A 17,706-nucleotide genomic window follows, 5' to 3' on the forward strand; every position below is an offset into this window, starting at 1 on the left:
TTAGGGTCATTTAGTAGGATTTGTGAGTTGGAATTATTATTTCATATTCTTAAAGAGGGAGAAATCTCAAATAGCTTTAAACAAGATAAGGATGTATTTGTCCCCTGAAATTAACCCTGAAAGAGCATGCAGTCAGTTTAGTGGCACTGTGTTTTGTTACATTTCTCTAAACAAAAAATGTTGTTTTCATATTGTGTGTGACCATTTCATCCCTTGAGTTATCAGTGACTACTCATCCAGTCTTGTAGGAGAGAGTAAGATAAGTCCTGTTTTTAAGTGCCAGAATTTGTGCACAAGAAGCACACTGTAATTTTGCTGAGCTTGTATCTTCAGATCACTGTTAACCTTGGCTTCACATCCACTGTTCCTTTGTCTTTCCATGTAATCAGTGTTGTCCTTGAAGAATAAATATAACATCCCTGGATTTGCTGGGGAGATAAGTGGGGTTTTCCTGTGCAGGGGCAGAAGTTGGACTTAGTGGTTTTTGTTAGTCCCCTTCCAACTTAGCATGTTCTGTGAGAAGAATGACTGAATTGGGGCGGGGGGGGGGGGGGGGGGGAATAAAATTATCAAAATTGGTGTGGTTTTATTTTTGCTCTTAAAAACAACCAAGCCCCAGGTTCCTGTAGTGTGCTTAAAACACATAAAATAGAAATTTGTTTGTTGCTTGTATGGGGAGAAAATGGCATCTGGATGGCTTTGTTGGCTGGCTGTATCCACATGGAGTGTTTAGAGAGCTCCAGTAATTGGCCCCATTTGTTTGGAGAGGGAGCCAAGTACATTTAAGCCATCCCGGGGCAGGAAGTGGGAATTAATGTGCAGCGTTTCTCATCCTGTGGTTGGAATTTTGCTGTTGGGAAGAAAGCTTTTTTTTTTATTTTATTTTTTTTTCCAGAATAAACCAAACTTTTGCTGTCCCTGATAAAACTAAAATGCAGGTTTTCCAGTGTTGTGTTAGGGCAGTGGTACTTTGGATATTTATTGGAGCGTTTTTACTCCTGGTCTGAGGGTGGGTGGTGGAGGAACAGCTGAGGCTCCGGTGGCGACAGCGGGGGCGCAGGGACTGAAGTGAAATGACATCTGGATTTGTCAGTGTGCATTTTTAACAGAATTTTCCTGTCTTTACACTGCCTTTAAGCCAAGGGCACATCAGTGGGTAAGCAGAGCACAGAGTGAATCGTTGGATTTTTGTTTCAGAAACCCGACATGCGGCTCTCCAGAGGCAGCATTGACCGGGAGGATGGAGGTCTCCAGGGCCCAGTAAGTGTGGGGGGATCTTTTCCTCTCTCAGCTCTTCCAGTTTCCTGGTAGAACACTCTGTACACTCTTTTGGGTGTGGGAGATGATTTAAAGGTTTTGCTAAACATTTCCACTGTTACTACATGGTGGTACAGCTTTCCAAGAGGCTCAGCTTCTGTGGGAACAGCAGCCACAGCAAAGTGGCTCATGCAGCAGTTCGGGGGGTTTGGGGTTTGTTGGTTGGTTATTTTCTCCCCCACTTGAAGCTGTTGTTAAATATTAAATATGGAAATATTAAAATGTTTCCACAAATACATTACAATAATTTCCAAGTGCTCATGTGCTGTAGAATTGGGCCTTTTGTTTAAAAAATGGGGATTGTTTTCTGCAAGTTCAGTCAACAGGAAGCAGGATTAAAGTAACTTTCGCAGTTGTTTAAATATCTGAAGGGTTTTCTCACAAGGAATGTAAATGTTGCTGTTGTATTACCCAGAAATCTGTTTGGGATAAATGATCCACTATGAAACAATTGGAATAAACCCCACAGACATTCCGTTGTTCCCAGACAGTAGCTGCAGCTCGGGTGTTCTTTCTTAGTGGCTTAACTCCCCTCTATTTAAGTAAAACCATCTCTTCAGTTGTTTAATTGCCATTGGAATCTCTGGATCATACTGTTGGAAAAGGGGGTAGGGACTAAGCTAGGGACTATTAATGGCCCAAACCTGGTGCTTCATCCAGTTCTCCCCAGGAAAGTAGTGGACATTTTAAATTCACCCTCCTGTTTCATTTGGGATGTGACTGTAAACTCCTGCTTTGGCTTCAGCATTTCTTCACTTCTTAAAAATTTAGGGATTCTTTCTGCATTCGCAGCCAAGACACAGTCATGAATGAGTGTATCAATGACACGCTGCAGCATGGTCTCTGGAGACATTCATGTCTGGAGGCTTCTAAAATTTTTTCCATGAAGTTGGAGAAGACTATTAGTTACTGTTAGGCCTTGGCTGTTGTTTTATCTTTATATAAGAGCAAGAAAAGTGTTGCTGTGTTTTGTGCTGTTCATGAAGATGCTTTGAGATGCCCAGGAGATTTTCAGGCCATGTCACAGGTTCCAAACTATTTCCAGGGGAAGTCCTGTCTGCCCAGATGAGATGGTCCAATATCACAGCCCATTTGAAAAAGTGTGAAGAAAATACTTCATGGTCATAGACAAAATGGGTATTAAAAGAGACGCTAATTCATGATAACTACATTTCTAGTCGCAGAATTTGATCTTGTAGTTCTCAATAGACTCAGAACATAACTCTGACTTCATCTGCAGTGAGAAATGCTTAATGCTACTGTGAGTCAATTTGAGTTTCTGACTGAGAGGATGGGAAATTGGGCAGTGATACAAATGAGAAGTTACCACCCACATTTTGGCAGTTCCTGTCTGATCACATTCTTTTGACTTACACTTTCAATACGCAATTTTGTGGAAGTAAAAATGCAAGAATTGTTTCAGTGGGATTTCATTCTTCTGCCTCTCTCTTGCTCTCTCTTCCCCTGCGGTTATGAGATTTGAAATATTTAAGTTAACAGCACAAATCAAGGGTAATGACATGAATAAATGTCTCCACTTCATGTCCCTGTTTGTGAGGTGACCAACCTCATAGAGCAACAGACCAATGTCATTTCTGGTTCTCCTGTTGCTGTTGACATTTTTTAAGTCTCTTTTGTGGTGCTGTCCAGCTGAAATTATGGTCAAGCTTTGTCAGCATGAATTCTCTCCTGCACTTGCAAACAGCATCTCTGTAGGGATGCCACTTGTCCCTGTTACTAAAATCTGTACACTTCCTTTGTCCACGTAAGTTCTAGAAGATCCCTGCTCTGCCAGGCCCTTTTCTGCACTGCTTGCTTGATTTCCAGCATTCTGGAATTGCTGTGTTCTTAAAAAGCACCTGACATCCATGGACTCCAGTTCCTTCAAAAGCAGATTCCCAGGGGACCTCACTATTTCCTGGAAAGCGCCCAAAGTTCACTCTCTCCACAGCCAAGGTTTTGCTGGAATTTCTTCTCCTGCCTCCAACAATTTGAAACTCAATTCCTTTGTGATCACCATGACCGAGGCAGCCACTGCTCACCACTTGGCCCACAAGTCCCTCTCTGTTTACAAACAATTCCTGGAATCACCTTTCCCTGTCACCTTCCTTAATACCTGCACCAAGAAGTTACTTCCACAGAAATTTCCTGGACTTCTTTGTGTCCCACTGTATGATATTCCCAGTTGAATTTTGGGAAGTTAAAATCGCTTTTAAGGGCCAGGGCAGTTGATGCAGAGGTATTCCTTAATACTGTGCTGACACTTGTGCTGCTCACAGCGGTGATGAGGTTGGTGTGAAGGATGTACGAATGCAATTACCAGGGAAAGTCACTTTGGTCTCTCACTGAATTCTTCCCAGTGGATAAGCAAATGGGCCTTGACTAAGAGCTTTGCAACAAAACCAGAAAGCAAACCAGTTTAGAAATGTGTTCCCATTACAGAACCATTCAGCAGGAAGTTCTGGAGTCTCTTTGTTGTGTTGCCATTTCTCCTTCACCACCATGACTCTACAGTTGGATCTGTGGGCACAGACTGAAATTGCTGGTGACTGTTGCACCACCTTAGAGTAGTGAGGATGAACTGTAATGTAGAGGCCAGGGCTATTGTGAGCAGTACAAAATACATGCAAATTCTTTTATTGCTCTGTAAGTAATACACCTGTAGTGAGGGACTGATGATGGTGAATTAGAATGTATTTTTAACTGGTGGGAAATGTGCTGAGAGCTGGCTGCACTTGGTGTTTGAGATAGTGCTGATGAAATCTTCAAGCACTGCAATAACTACTTCATATGTTTATTTTATTTTATAGGCTAGTAACCAGCACATATATCAGCCTGTGGGAAAACCAGGTAAGCAGTAAATGCAGATACTGATGTTTTAAGTACTTGATTACAAGCCTTTCAGTAGCAGTAGTGAACAAAAGCTCGTGGCAGTATTTCCATACAAGGTGGATTCAGTTCCAGGTACTTACACATCAATGTTTGTGTGCTGTGTGTTCAGGTACCCCATGCAGGCCCCAGACGTGCAGTCAGCAAAGCCAAGGAAGTGTTTAGATCAACAAGCAGGAAATGGCTAGAGGAAGCTGAGTCAGTGTGGGAATTCACCCAGTGTGGAGTTCAGACATGTAAAACAGCAGTAGGCACCTAAAGTTGGGTTTCTCGGTCTCAAAAGTGAATCACACCCAGGATTGCTGCTGGGAAGAAGTCTGGTTTCCCAGACACACACAGTATGTTGGCACTCAGCTATGCTACCAGGGGTGACACCCTCTCAAGGCTGGGGTAGCCGTGCCCAGAGCAGTAGCAGTTACCCCACAAAAGAAGTTTCAAATATTTTACTAAAACAATCCTGTTCTCATATAGTGCACCTCCCACAAACAGTGGATTTACTGCAGGACACCTAAAGATGTCCATCTCTGGCAGAGAGAAGCATGTGCAGCCTGTGCAGTGCTGGCAGAGCAGAAGGGTGCAGGTACATCTGACACGCTGGTGCTCTAAAAACACAAACTTTTTGTCGAGCAGATCATGCAGCTCCGCCAAAGAAGCCTCCGCGCCCCGGAGCCCCCGGGCACCTGGGCAGCCTCGCCAGCCTCAACAGCCCCGTGGACAGCTACAACGAGGGTGTGAAGGTAGGTGAAACACCCCCAACAAATGGAACATTACCAGGGCCACATGAAATACCCCCAGGAAATCAAACATGACCGCACTGAGGTAGTTTGGTGTTCTTGAAGTAGAAACCAAGGAAAGCAAAGGCGACCAAACTTGATGAGTAAATAATGTCATGGAGCAAACACACCCTGGCAGCTCTCCAGGGGAATGGGGAGGGAGCTCAGGTTCTCCCTGTCTGTGATTTAGTGTGCTCCTCAGCCAGAACCTGCCCAGGTGAGCTTATTTCTAGTTTGAAGAGTGTACGAGGTCTCCCAAATAGACTCAGTTCCCTGTTCAGCAGGAAGGAGCATGCCCAGGGATCCCAGTTATTCAGATGCTACCAAAGTCTCCTGTCCTTGGTCACAGGAAGGTGAGACCTGCCCTGCAGTGCTCAAAAAGCTTTTGCTGCAGCACCAGGGTTTCTCAAACCCTACCAGCTCTGGGGAACAAGGGAAGAGGGAAAATGGGCCATCTGACCTGGAACTGAGATACTTCCTGATGTGTTGTTTCATTTCCCATAAATAGCAATAAAGCCAAAACTGAAACTTGACAGCAGTTTTGTAGCACAGGTGCTACTGCAGAGTGCTGTGTCCTGCCCCTGCTGCAATTGGTGTCCACAGACCTGCTCCTGAGGATGTCCCAAATCCTGAGGCACTCCCAAAATCATCCCTTGGTGTGCTGTTCCCTGCCTGTGGGACTTTGCCACCTTTCTAATCTCCAGGAAACAGCCCTGCCAAGACTGTAGTAAAGAGCGGGAATCCATGGTGTGGAGGCCACAGCAGTTGGGATGAGTGATCCTTGTTTTACATGATTTAAGGAAATACAGAAAAAGCCCAGTTCATCTGAGCATGAAATTCAGAACCTGACATCAGAGCAGTGTGTTCAGCACAACCTGATCCCAGCCACTGCCAGCCTGTCTCACTTCTGCTCTTGTTCTGGGATTACTGGAATCTCTAAGAATCAGTAGCCAACAGCAGTAAATTTGAGCAGGTTTATTTATTATAAAATGATGCCAGTGCTTTACGAGCTGCCAAGCCTCAGAAAACGTCAAAAAGCAGTAACAGATGTGTTACTAAACTCAGCTTCTCTAAAATTTCCTTTCTAAATGCTGATGCTGGAATATGAAAAAATGTTTTTGAAATACATTCTTTTGACAACAAACAAACCTGAGCAGTCAGAGATATCAGTAATGACAAGTGAACATGATTTGTGTATTAAATAGCTCTTTGAGTAGGAAAGAAGGGCTGATCTTGTTTTTTTCTGTCAAACTTTTCTTGAAATTGTTTCATGCCCCTTAAAGAAAAAAGCCCATTACTTTTTGGCACAGCTTTGTTAATGGCTTAGGTCCTAAACTGAAGATGTTTCTAGAGTTCATTTCAGACTCCCTTTTCTGTACACCCAGTTCAGACTGCCTTTCCAGGGAGAACACAAATGAAGAGGATTGGAACTGCCTGCCCTTTGAAGCCTTCAGGGCAGGCTCCAGGGAGCTCCTGGATGAGGCAGAGTCAGCCAGTTACGCAAAGAAACTCAGGACTTCTGCAGAGTAGTGGTGTTGATATTGGGGATAAACAAAGAGAAACCAAGTGTGCTGGGAAACAGAATGTCCATGGTCTTGAAAGGTTAGGGCCTAGAGTTCCAAGGGTTGGGTATCATCTGGAATGTGGGTTCTTGGTAGTTCCTAACCAAGACTGAAGTGATGAGTTCTTGTGAACAAGTCTTCAAGTCCTGCACAGTTAAATGACCATGTATTTCCCATCATGACTTACCTAAACAAAAAGTTTCAGAAAGATGAATACAAACTTTTCTTAAATGCATCGAGTCCTGGCCTGTTTGTGCAGAGGGACCAGCAGTGTTGACAGGTGGTTTCCCAGGCCCTCTGCTCCACTCACCACTCTGCTGCTCGCCAGACTGGCTTGCTCCTGTCCAGCTTTGCATGATCTCCTGCCCTTGTGTTTAGTCAGGAGGAAGCATGGGGTGCATGGCAAACCCTTCCACTGCCCACAGGGATGCACAGCAGACGTTGTGTCACACAGGACCCAGAGCTAACATGAGTGGCTGCCAGTTCTGGAGAGGATGCATTTTCATTGCAGGCTTTTTAACTGGTCTCTGATTGCTACACATGTTTTGGGTTTGTTTTGTTTTGTTTTTCTTGCTGAGTTTTATTAATATTGTTTTTCTTTTTTTCCCTTCTTTTGGTAAATTTCTTTAACCTCCCCCCACATTCTGCTCAACCATAGCCATGGAGGGTAAGCAGTGCGTGAGTGTGTGTGTATGTGCCCTATTCCAAAATGTCTTTGCATGTGACTTTGCCAAATTACTGTTTTAACTTCTTGATTGCTGAAACTGATTTGAATCACACCCTTTCCCTGCTGATTGAGGCAATTACAGTGTGCTTTTTCCTAAGGTATTTTCTGATCAATGCACTAGAGTGAATCTCTAATAGCTGTTGGTACCCACTTAATGAAATTCTACAAAATGAAATCTCCGTGTGCTGAATCCTGCACGCTTTCCTTAAAGAAAGTCTCATCCAAGCACTCCATAGTTTCCTCAGGGCAGTGTATCAGGGACTTGCAGTGAAACATTTCTGGAGCTAGGACCAGCCCTGAGAGCCAGCAGTAATCAAGTGTAGGGAGCTGAAGATCCATGAACCATCTCAGATCCAGGAGAAAATCAGGATTTTTTTAACTTTCTGCTTACACTGAGTTGTTGCTTGGGCATGCCATAGTAGGGAATAGCTGCAGGAAACTGGGATGCTTGGTAGTTTTACTGTTTTGTGATACTGAGGATCTTACAAAGGAAGTGTGCAAAGGTTCTTTCATTTCAGACCTGGGATTATTTCAGTCTGCCTTGGATTTAACTCCAGACATATCTAACTTCTTGTAAGTTTTGCTTGAGTAAAGACCACAGGATTTTTAACTTACTAGTTTTTTTTCTGATCTCTTGGAAATCAACTATCTAAAAGCATTCCATGTTTCCCACCTGTACTGGTGACACTGTTTTTCTTAACCTGCTGTGAATTTTCACTAACAAAATAATAATGTCATAGAATCATGGAATAGTTTGGCTTGGAAGGGATCTCAAGGATGATCTCGTTCCAGTTCTCTCTTTAACATATCAGTGTGTTACTGTGTGCTCTGCCACTATTTTGGAGCGCTAAAAGCCCTTCTGGAATGAGGGACCTGATACCTGTTGCCCTCACAGTGGAAATTGAACCACAGAGACATGTTAAGCACTCAGAACTCTTATTCCTCAAATTATTCCCTTCTCTGTTGAGGGTGTTACACTGGAAAGTCTTTGGGGAAGCCCTGGTAGAAGTTGCCCAGTGTCATTTCAGAGATCAGGTTCAGTCAGAAGAACTAAAAGAAGCTTCCTTCAGCTGCTGGAGCCAGCGTGCTGGGGCAGCCGGGGCCCGGGCAGGGGCGGTGGGGACACGGGAACCTGAGCCCGTCCCGGCTGGGAAGCGGCCGAGCCCCATCTGCTGGGGACGGGAGGTCCAGCAGCTCCTCTCTGCTTGCAGATTCAGCCACAGGAGATCAGCCCTCCTCCCACGGCCAACCTGGACCGCTCCAATGACAAAGTCTATGAGAACGTCACCGGGCTGGTGAAGGCTGTGATAGAAATGTCCAGCAAAATCCAGCCGGCTCCACCTGAGGAGTATGTGCCCATGGTGAAGGTACGGGGGCAATGCCTAAAGTCAGGGTTTGTTTCTTCCCTGGATGAGGTTTTCAAGTGGTGTAGGAGAAATTTGCTGGAAAGCTGGAAGTAGAAAAGCTTTTTTCATGGGGTGGGTGACTTGTGGTCAGAGGCCGGAGCTCTGGATTCCATGCCCAGCTTGCCTGTGCTTATCCAGGGTGCTGAGTAGTGTGCTGTCTTCTCCACATTTTCACTTTCTGTGAGAAAAACTTGTTATTAACCCTTTGGCATCTTGTTTTGATGGTGATAGACACAATTGCAGGTGGGATTTTGAAGTGCTTTAGGCATGTTCAACTCTCTGTCCAGGTGATTAAATTGCACTCCTAAAATTTTCTCATCTGCTTCATCCAAGTCCTTAAAGTTTATTTCTTTAATATTTTTTTTCTTAGGAGGTTGGTTTGGCACTAAGAACTTTACTGGCAACAGTAGATGAGACCCTCCCAGTGCTCCCTGCAAGCACCCACAGAGAGGTACGTGGAGTGCTGCTTCCCTGGTGCTCAGCCACTGCCTTCCCAGTCAGCTTCAGCCCTTGGGACAGCTTTTGGTGCTCCCTTCTTGGCACAGGTGCACCTTTTAGTTCCCTGAGCAGTCTGAAGGCCTGGGTTATAGTTCTGCATTAAATGCATTTTATTAAAATTGCTGCATGAACTTAGGCTTGGTATCAGTGAGGATGCTTAAACTGGATATATGTCACACAAAAGAAGGTGACATAAATCCCAGTATTCCACGGCAGGGAATCATTTGAGGGTTAATTCTTAGTGCAGATGTCACCTGTCATTTGCTTGCACACCAAGTCATTGAACAGGTAATTGAGCAGGGCTTGGTGCAGCTGGAAGGTTGTCTGTAGTTCTGGATGAGGAGTGACTGAGAACTTTCAGTTAAGTTCATATTTCAGACAGTTTTCCTCCAAAACCTTGAACGAGTGTGGTACTGAGAAAGCCAGAGAATGGTTCTCTAAGTGCCAGCTCAGAGGCTCATGCTGACTTAGCAGTGTGCTTAAGCAACCTGTATCTCCCTTCTTGTTTCATTTTTTTAGAGCTACCTCTATGCTTTAGATCTGCTTCAGTAATAAAAGGAGTGATGCTAATAAGGACCTGAAAACCCACAACAAGCTGTTTGTGCCAAGTTGTGGTTTAAAATCCACTGCTTGGGTCTTGGTGCTGTTTAACAGTGGGTGGCTCAGCAGGTGCCGAATTCCATCTGCTGCTCCACATGGTGCCCTCAGTAACAGCCCAGCTTCAGTCAGGAGCTGTGGCATTGCTGTGAGTGCAGTGTTTCAAGCACCCCCCCGGGCTGACAGGGCTGTCTCATTGCAGATTGAGATGGCACAGAAGCTGCTGAACTCGGACCTGGCTGAGCTCATCAACAAGATGAAGCTGGCCCAGCAGTACGTCATGACCAGCCTGCAGCAGGAGTACAAGAAGCAAATGCTGACGGCTGCTCACGCCCTGGCTGTGGATGCCAAAAACCTGCTGGATGTTATTGATCAAGCCAGACTGAAAATCAGCCAGTCCAGACCGCACTAAGCACTGAGGGAAGATGTCATCAGCCTCAGAATTCTGCTTGCGACAGGATCTTCCTTCACCTTCCACCAGCAGTGAGGATTAACCCAGTGCAGTCCTGGCCTTCCAGTGCCTCTGGCTTCAGCAGACCTGACCAACTGCTGCTGGTTCTCTCATTGCAACAGTTTAACCAAGTCTTTCTGGTAGGGCCGAGCTGGGCTGGATTCAGAAGGTGGCATTATCAGCAGGCGAGGTTTGTACAGGAGCCTTCGGGCACTCAGAGCTGGGGCAGGTCACACCATCGCATGGGACACGCTTCGCACTGAGCTGCCACCGGGTCACGGTCTCGGAGCCAAAACTGGTGGAGCAGCAGATGGGAGAAAGATATTGTGAAGAATTCGGGGAAACCTCAGGGCTGAGAATTCTTGCCCACAGTATATGAACTATCCAGACTGGAATTTTTTTTTATTAGAACACTTACGTCGCAATATGCTAATCACGATTTACAGAGAAAGAATAAAAAGCTATATTTTCAAGACTTCAGTCATTTCAAGACAAACTAAAGCCCTCTTCATCTTCCTGCCTTTTACTTTCACGTGACTGTGTGAAGCATTTGTTTGGAACTAGCTGTAGGACACAACTGAAGACTCGTCTTTTTCACCAGGATAACGTGCCAGTTCTTTTGTAGCAATGTTGTTTTCCTTGGAAGTGAAAATGCTGCTTTGTACCAGAGCAATTCAGAGCTGCATTTAGAGGAGATCTGTAACAATTCATGTCCCCCATTTTTATATAATTTATAAAGACAGATTAAAGCCATGATGACTATTTTAAACCCACTGTAGTTAACTAACCCATCCTTTTGTCTATCTTGCCTGGGAGAGGAGTTACAGTAGAGCAGTGTAATTAGATTTTCCTTGGTTTTCCAGTTATGCCATCTGTTCTGTTAAAATAAAAACCACACTCCCTTTTTGCTGTTGAGGGATATAAATTATTCTCAGGAAGAATATAATGAACTGTACAGTTACTTTGACCTATTAAAAAGGTGTTACCAGTGAAACTCTGACTCTTATTATTTCATGTGTGTGCACAGCAAAATAATTCTTCCCTGGGTACCTGTGTCTTTTGAAATATAAAAAAGTTAATAATACAAATAACCAACCATCCTATCATAAAGTTGTTACATAAATGTAAAAGGTGGGATAGTGCAGAGTTCCATCAGTGTTTGGTCCAGATGTGGGACAGCCCCTTTCCACAAAATGTGCTTTTGGGCACCCTTCTTACACACCTGAAATTCTGTAATGCCCCAAATGCTTTGGAACACAGACCTTACCTTGTTCAACTCCCCTGGAAAAGTCCTCTTCAAAAGCTATTTACAAAATTCACACCTTTAAAGTAGCTCCTTTCCATCAGGTGTTACATCACCTGCCACACCCAATTTTCTGGCCAGGTACCTTACACAACCTCAGCCCTTTACCTGACAAGTGCAGCCTTATCCCACACTGTGAAGCCTCTGGCTTCGCTGTGCCACAGGTACCATTGGAGCTGCATTGCTGCCCTAACCAGAGGTGTTACAGTGCAAGGTGCTGCAGCACCAGCCCAGCCTCAGTCCTTTTGCTGAACACGAGTCCATCCTGCAGCTCCAGGCTGTCACCACATCCCGTGCTCGCTGGGATTTCATTCCCCCCTGTCCAGAGGCTCTGGGTGCCTTTACAAGCTTTAACTGTTCTTGTCAAACACCAAAAATCTGACTGGAAGTTGTAAAGCCCCAGCTGGACACTCATGAGAGCAGTTTCATGAGCTGTAGGTAACTTGGCCATCCTCTACCCTCTCCCCTTCACAAACATCCACCTGAGAGACATGAGTACAAGCAGATGTTCTTTATTACAGGCTGGTACAAAACTAATTAGTCAAAAAGACCAAAGCCCATGTCATCATCAGATTCCTCTGATTCTTCCTTCTTTTCCTCTTCTTTCTTCTCTTCAGCTGGAAAAGAAACAAGATGGAATTTATTTTCCAATTTATGAGCTCAGAGAAGTCACTTGTCACAAAAGGTGTTACATACAACAACTAACATCAAGTGTCAAGACATGAGCAGTCCTAACAACCTAATCCAGCAGCCCAAGAATAGAGTTTGTACTATTAGCACAGTGTTTTTGTGCCTTCAGAATTAATTTCTAACAAACCTGAAAAACTTTAAGAGGACATGCTGATGCCCTGTATGATCCTGATGATGTACAGGAAGAGCAGTCATATTTCTGAGGCAACACTAATCCTGTACACTGACTTCATATGCAATGTCAGTCTTCCTCAAGGGAAGGGTGTGCTTTGCTCGAGAACATTCACACACACATACTGCATGGCAGAAACCACATGGAAACAGCTTCTCTAACTGGTGCTTGCAGAGCTGTGGCTGACCCATCCCTGGAAGAGTTGGATGGAGCTCTGAACAGCCTTATTCAGAGGACGGTGTTCCTTCCCACGGCAAGGGGTTGGCAAGAGATAACTTTAAGGATCTCCCAACTCGAACCAGCCCATAGATCCACGTCCCCACGCCTCGGTCGGACACGGCCGCCACTTACCGGGGGCGGCTCCGCCAGCGGGCGTGGCACCACCCGCAGGAGCGGTGGCAGCCGGAGCCCCTCCACCGCCCGCTCCCACGTTACAGATCAGGCTCCCAATGTCAATGTTCGCCAGCGCCTGCGGAGACCGAGAAGCGGCAGAGAAGCCTCGTTAACACGGGCGGGAGGTGTGGCAGGGATCCCCACACGCCGCCCCTGCCCGGCCCGCGGCCCCTCTCGCCCACCTTGGCGAAGAGCCCCGGCCAGAAAGGCTCCACGTTCACTCCGGCTGCCTTGATGAGCGCGTTGATCTTGTCCTCCTGCAACGAGACAGCGGCGCTCAGAGCCCGCCCGGCCCGGCCCGGCGCGGCCCCTCAGGCGGCCATGCCGCGCGGCCGCCGCCATCTTGTGCGGCCGCACTCACCGTCACGGTGACCTCGTCGTCGTGCAGGATGAGGGCGGAGTAGATGCAGGCGAGCTCGGAGACGGAGGCCATGGCGGGGCGCGGTGCTGGTCGCCGGGTGGTTCGGCCTTAGCTTCGTACGAAGGACTCAGCACCTTGGGCCGCCGCGGAGCGAAAGGGGCTGGGCACAGCGGCGCGGATTTATAATGGCGGTACAAGTTGCGTCATCAGTGACGTCATCCCGTGACCCGCCGCGCATGGCAGCTGCGCGCGCGCATTCGTTTTTTCCTTCTCGCCCCGCCCGTTCCCTCACCGCCCTCACGGGGAACAAATAATTCATTCCTAAAATCGGGAAACAGCGCCGAGCTCTGGGGCCAGCCGCTCCCCCTGCACTGCCAGGCCCACCCGTCCCCCCACGGCTTTTGTTTCCCTTCTGGCATGCGGACTCCACCGCTGCCCTGCGCAGCCCCGCCAGGGCTGGAAAACTCTGGTGGAACAATATTCCCAGGATTCAAACGAAACCTCCCTGGCACAGCCTGAGAGACCCAAGCCCTTCTCCCCCACAACTATTTCAGATCTCACTGCCTCGCTAAAACACTCCATTTCGTGTATGTAATAAAATGGGAAGAGAAGGTGCAGAATAAGCCCTTGGTACAGAACTCTGTACCCTAATTTTTTCCACCTGAACATGAGCGAGAATTTCTTTCCTGTGCAGTGATGGAGCACTGAACAGATTGCCCAGAGAGGGTGTGAAGTCTCCCTTGACTGGAGATATTCCAGAAGTGTCTGGACAATCCTGTGCCTGTGCTCTGGGATGGTCCTGCTGGAGCAGGGAGGTGGCCCCAGGTGATGCCACCGTGGTCCCTCACAACCTCACCTGTTCTGTGGTTCTGGGATTCTGACGAGCCTGAGCAAATTCCAGAGTTTTGCTCAAAAGGCATCATTGGATTGTGAAAAATAAATGGTCTCTGGGGGGGGTTTGTCTTCTTGACATGTGCATTTGATGAGCCTTACCTCAGTGGCTGGGCAGATCATGGAACAGATTTCCTCAAAGGTGTGCTAGGGCTCTTCTGGAGGACAGGGAGGTGACTTGGGACAGCCACAGCTCCATCAGGTCAAGTCCTGCTTGATCAGCCAAGGGGCCTTCTATGATGGAGTGATCACATGGAGTGGACAAGGGAAGGGCTACAGATGTCACCTGTCTGGACTTCTATAAAGCCTTTAACACAGTCCCACACAATATCCTTCTGTAAGTGGAGAGAGATGGATTTTATGGATGAACTGTTTGGTGGATAAGGAATTGGCTGGATGGTCCTATCCACAATGCAGTGATTGACTCAATGTCCAGATGGAGATTAGTGCTACATCCCTCAGATCTGCTTGGTACCATAATGATTTAAAGTCTTCATCAAACTCATGAACAGGGGGAACAGGTGCACCCTCAGTGGATTTGTAGATGACTCCAAGTTGGGTGGTGTGGCTGACAGGCCTGAGGGATGGGATTCCATCCCAGCTGGACAAGGCTCTGAACAACCTGATCTAGGTGAAGAAAATCCTGTGCATTGCAGTGGGGCTGGGCTATCTGACTTTCAAAGGTCCCTTTCAATGCAAACCAAGTAAGTCAAACTGTCAAAAATGAGCTTAAGCAAAATTATTAAAAAAATTGCAAAAAGCTCGAAAGCTTAGAATCCTAAAATGACAATTTTCTATTACCAGCAAAGTGTATCCATCAGCCTGCTTTTGTAGGGGTCCTTTATAGAAATCCCAGGTTTATTAGACCATTACAAGTGAAACCTGAGGTAGTGAAGATGGACTTTACCTCTTGTATCCATCCCTTCCTAAGGATCAGAAACAACTGAGAATTTCACTAAAAAAAGATCTAACATTACTCACAGCTGGAGATGATAAATGCACAGTGATGCAGTGCTTAATTTGTTATTAAATTAATTAATTTGCTTAATTAATAGGATGCTTATTCCTATTAGTGGGGTCACCAGCTCTGAATTTAAGCATTTACTTAAACTTCCTATTCAAGGCACAGGGCAGTTGTCTACATTTTTATACCTAACTCAAAGCAGCAAATAAATGCACCTTTCCAGAGGGATTAAATATCCAGGAACCTCTGTCATTGCTGTGTGCTTGAGGATGGGATTTCACAGGGACTTGCATGAGCCTGACTTGTCCGTCCCTCACTCCAGGGCTGCCAAGCTCCTGTGCAAAAGCCCTCAGAGCTACCAATGGTCCATGAGATGATGATCTGACTGAAAAGTAGCAACAGAGAAATAAGATTCCTTTTCAATCAAATAAACTTGCAAATGTTGCTGGCCCTGGGAGATGAGTACAGGAAGTGTGCAAGCAGTCAACAAAATTATATGTTTAATAGACATGGTTTTATAACAGTTCTGATATAACAGTCCTTAAGCTAAAATTTATTAGAAACGCTGATGGGTTGTTAAAAAATAAAATATGAAGACCTAAAATTTAAATGTGACATTCACATAAGCTTAGGCTTTGGTTGGCAAAGATGTTAATTAAATGAGATTTGCCTGCATCCTTGCTTCATGGCTGTCTTGCTGCATCTATTGAGTGACACTGATAAAGCTGCTCTGTAGGAGCCCAGAATAAAGTTCTGATGAAAACAAATCACTGTGTAAAAGAAAGCAAAAAACTAAAAGAAACCCCAGTTTTGCTGCTTCCTAAAGCTTTTGGAAGCCTAGGTATCTGATCAGAATTGCTGCTTAATAAAGCAGACCAAGGGTCTAGAAATTTGCGGTGGTGTGTGCTTTTCACCTCTGATCCTGTAACTGTACTTCTACTGTCTGACACATTGCCATCCTTTTGGAGCAGAAGTCTCTGTTCTGAATGAATCTACAGAAAATAGATGGAGGCTTAAAAAAACCCAACAAATCCTCTTACATTCTTGTGTGTATTGTGCTATTGCAGGGCAGTGAGTTATTTCCAGGCTGGTGAGGTTTAGGATGACGATACAGCTGTGTACTAGCAAGCTGTTGCAGGATCACACAGGCTGTCTTCATGATAAACAAAACAAGCAACTTGGCTATGAAACTTCCCTGAGGTGGATATTTTACACTTGGAGGATGGATGGTGAAGAGCAGTGGCAGAGATCTGGCTGCATGTGCTTGTGCATTGCCAAGGAAGATGAAAACATCAGCAAGATCCGTCATTATCGTACACAAAGCTGTCAGCCCTTAGCATCTCACCCTGAATTAGCTGTGTGAACACTACAGAGCTGATGCCTGAGTGTTGGAACATGACCAAGGCCACTGGTGGTCATCAAAGTGGTCTGACTCAAGAGGTTTTAGCAAGGAGACTTGAAGCTGATAATTCCTTTCTCTTTCCTTGTCCTTCCTTAACTGTTTCATTGCTGTTTATAACCTTCCTGAGGTGATTCTTCTCTCCTTAAGCTGCCTCTCTCCAGCTCTCAAGGCTGCAGTTTCTCAGTGACCAAAGGCAAAGTGTGGCCAGCAGGACCAGGGCAGCGATTATTCCCCTGTACACAGCACTGGTGAGGCCACACCTCAAGTCCTGTATTCAAATTTGGGTTCTTTACTACAAGAAGTACATTGGAGCCTGTCTGGAGAAAAGGAACAAAGCTGGGCAAGGAGCTACTTGACAGGAGGCTGAAGCCAGGTAGGGGTTGGTCTCTTCTCCCAGGTAATAAAGTGCTAAGATGAGAGGAAACGATCTTAAGTTGTGCTCAGAGAAGTTTAGATTCACTATTAAGAAAAATTTCTGCATGAAAAGGATTGGAAAAGGTGCCCAGGGAAGGGATTCAGCCAACAGCCTTGGAGGTATTTAAAAGATATGTAGATATTTTTTTTCTTGGTGAACAGTCTCAGGTATAGTATTTGCTTCTTTTATCTTCACTTTTGGAAGTTCTTTTTTTTCCTTGTTGGGCTTTTTTTTTTTTTTTCTTTTTTTTTTTTTTTTTTGTTTCCTTGTAACCAAGTCATTACAATGAAGAACAAAACTCTGGTACTTCTTAAAACTGTAATAACCAGTGTGTATAACACATCCCCAATAGGTGGTGCTGCATCTATCTTTTCCATTAAGTTGAATTGTTGCATTGCTGGCCCTGATCACCTGGAAAAGTTGTCAGGAAGTTAGTAATCTAATGATAATTAGTTGTTTAGTTTTGTTTTTTTATAAATTATTATTGCAATTCATTTGACAAAAGAAATCAAGTGCAACTTTGTACCTTAGTAGACGGGACAGTTATCTGATTATAGAAAGACAAAAATCAGGTTTTGATCCCTCCACCATGGATTATTGTGGTCAAATATTTAATGGTTAAAATAACAAAGAGCTCCTGAGCAAGGAACCAGAACCCTCAAAGTCTCTGTAAAATGTGAACACATTAGGGCATAGAGCCACGGACTTTGGTTCTGATTTTAAATTCTTATGTAAAACAGAATGAAGAATATGTGACAGCTATAATGCATGTACTCCAGGATAACATCTTAAAAGTCAGGCCAGTTGAGAGATGGCAAATTTAAGCCTAAATCCCCTCTAAGTCTAGAATAAAATTTACATCCTTCAGCTCTGAGCAAAATTTTTTGCTACTGTA

At 45.3% G+C, this 17,706-nt stretch overlaps 3 protein-coding genes across 45 annotated transcripts in view; 2 read left to right on the forward strand and 1 right to left on the reverse strand.

Moving 5' to 3' along the window:
* The window catches only part of PTK2 (protein tyrosine kinase 2), a 190,905-nt gene extending 179,691 nt beyond the window's left edge, over nt 1-11,214 (forward strand). For 36 of the 37 annotated variants that reach the window (XM_086877588.1, XM_086877666.1, XM_086877737.1 and 33 more), the window contains 6 exons: nt 1,198-1,260; nt 4,128-4,167; nt 4,837-4,943; nt 8,480-8,635; nt 9,045-9,125; nt 9,972-11,214. In XM_086877588.1, coding sequence (XP_086733714.1) covers nt 1,198-1,260; nt 4,128-4,167; nt 4,837-4,943; nt 8,480-8,635; nt 9,045-9,125; nt 9,972-10,181 — 657 coding nt within the window. In that variant the 3' untranslated portion in view covers nt 10,182-11,214. Of the gene's footprint in view, nt 1-1,197; nt 1,261-4,127; nt 4,168-4,836; nt 7,209-8,479; nt 8,636-9,044; nt 9,126-9,971 lie in introns of all 37 variants that reach the window. The other variant, XR_015283368.1, reaches the window with a different exon arrangement.
* An 805-nt stretch (nt 11,215-12,019) lies between these two features.
* On the reverse strand, nt 12,020-13,280 carry RPLP1 (ribosomal protein lateral stalk subunit P1). The gene is made up of 4 exons (XM_086877944.1): nt 13,140-13,280; nt 12,961-13,035; nt 12,737-12,854; nt 12,020-12,140 (listed from the first exon to the last, which is right to left on the reverse strand). The coding sequence occupies exons 1-4, from the start codon at nt 13,209-13,211 to the stop codon at nt 12,061-12,063; spliced, it is 345 nt and encodes a 114-aa protein (XP_086734070.1). The 5' UTR covers nt 13,212-13,280; the 3' UTR covers nt 12,020-12,060.
* AGO2 (argonaute RISC catalytic component 2) overlaps nt 12,507-17,706 on the forward strand; it is a 57,663-nt gene continuing 52,463 nt past the window's right edge. For 3 of the 7 annotated variants that reach the window (XM_086877832.1, XM_086877820.1, XM_086877836.1), the window contains exons 1-2: nt 12,507-14,367; nt 16,062-16,769. The gene's annotated coding sequence lies outside the window, so the exon portion shown is untranslated. Of the gene's footprint in view, nt 16,770-17,706 lie in introns of all 7 variants that reach the window. The other 4 variants (XM_086877845.1, XM_086877822.1, XM_086877843.1 and 1 more) reach the window with 4 other exon arrangements.

This window comes from Cyanistes caeruleus, chromosome 1 (genome assembly GCF_971803275.1).
Source record: "Cyanistes caeruleus chromosome 1, bCyaCae1.hap1.1, whole genome shotgun sequence".
Taxonomy (NCBI): Eukaryota; Metazoa; Chordata; class Aves; order Passeriformes; family Paridae; genus Cyanistes; species Cyanistes caeruleus.

Coding starts and splice junctions, on each gene's coding strand:
- RPLP1 (XM_086877944.1), bottom strand. CDS start 13,211: ATGGCCTCCGTCTCCGAGCTCGCCTGCATCTACTCCGCCCTCATCCTG. Junction 12,855..12,960: donor GGCCGGGGCTCTTCGCCAAG/GTGGGCGAGAGG, acceptor CGGTCTCCGCAG/GCGCTGGCGAACATTGACAT. Junction 12,141..12,736: donor CGCTGGCGGAGCCGCCCCCG/GTAAGTGGCGGC, acceptor TTTCTTTTCCAG/CTGAAGAGAAGAAAGAAGAG.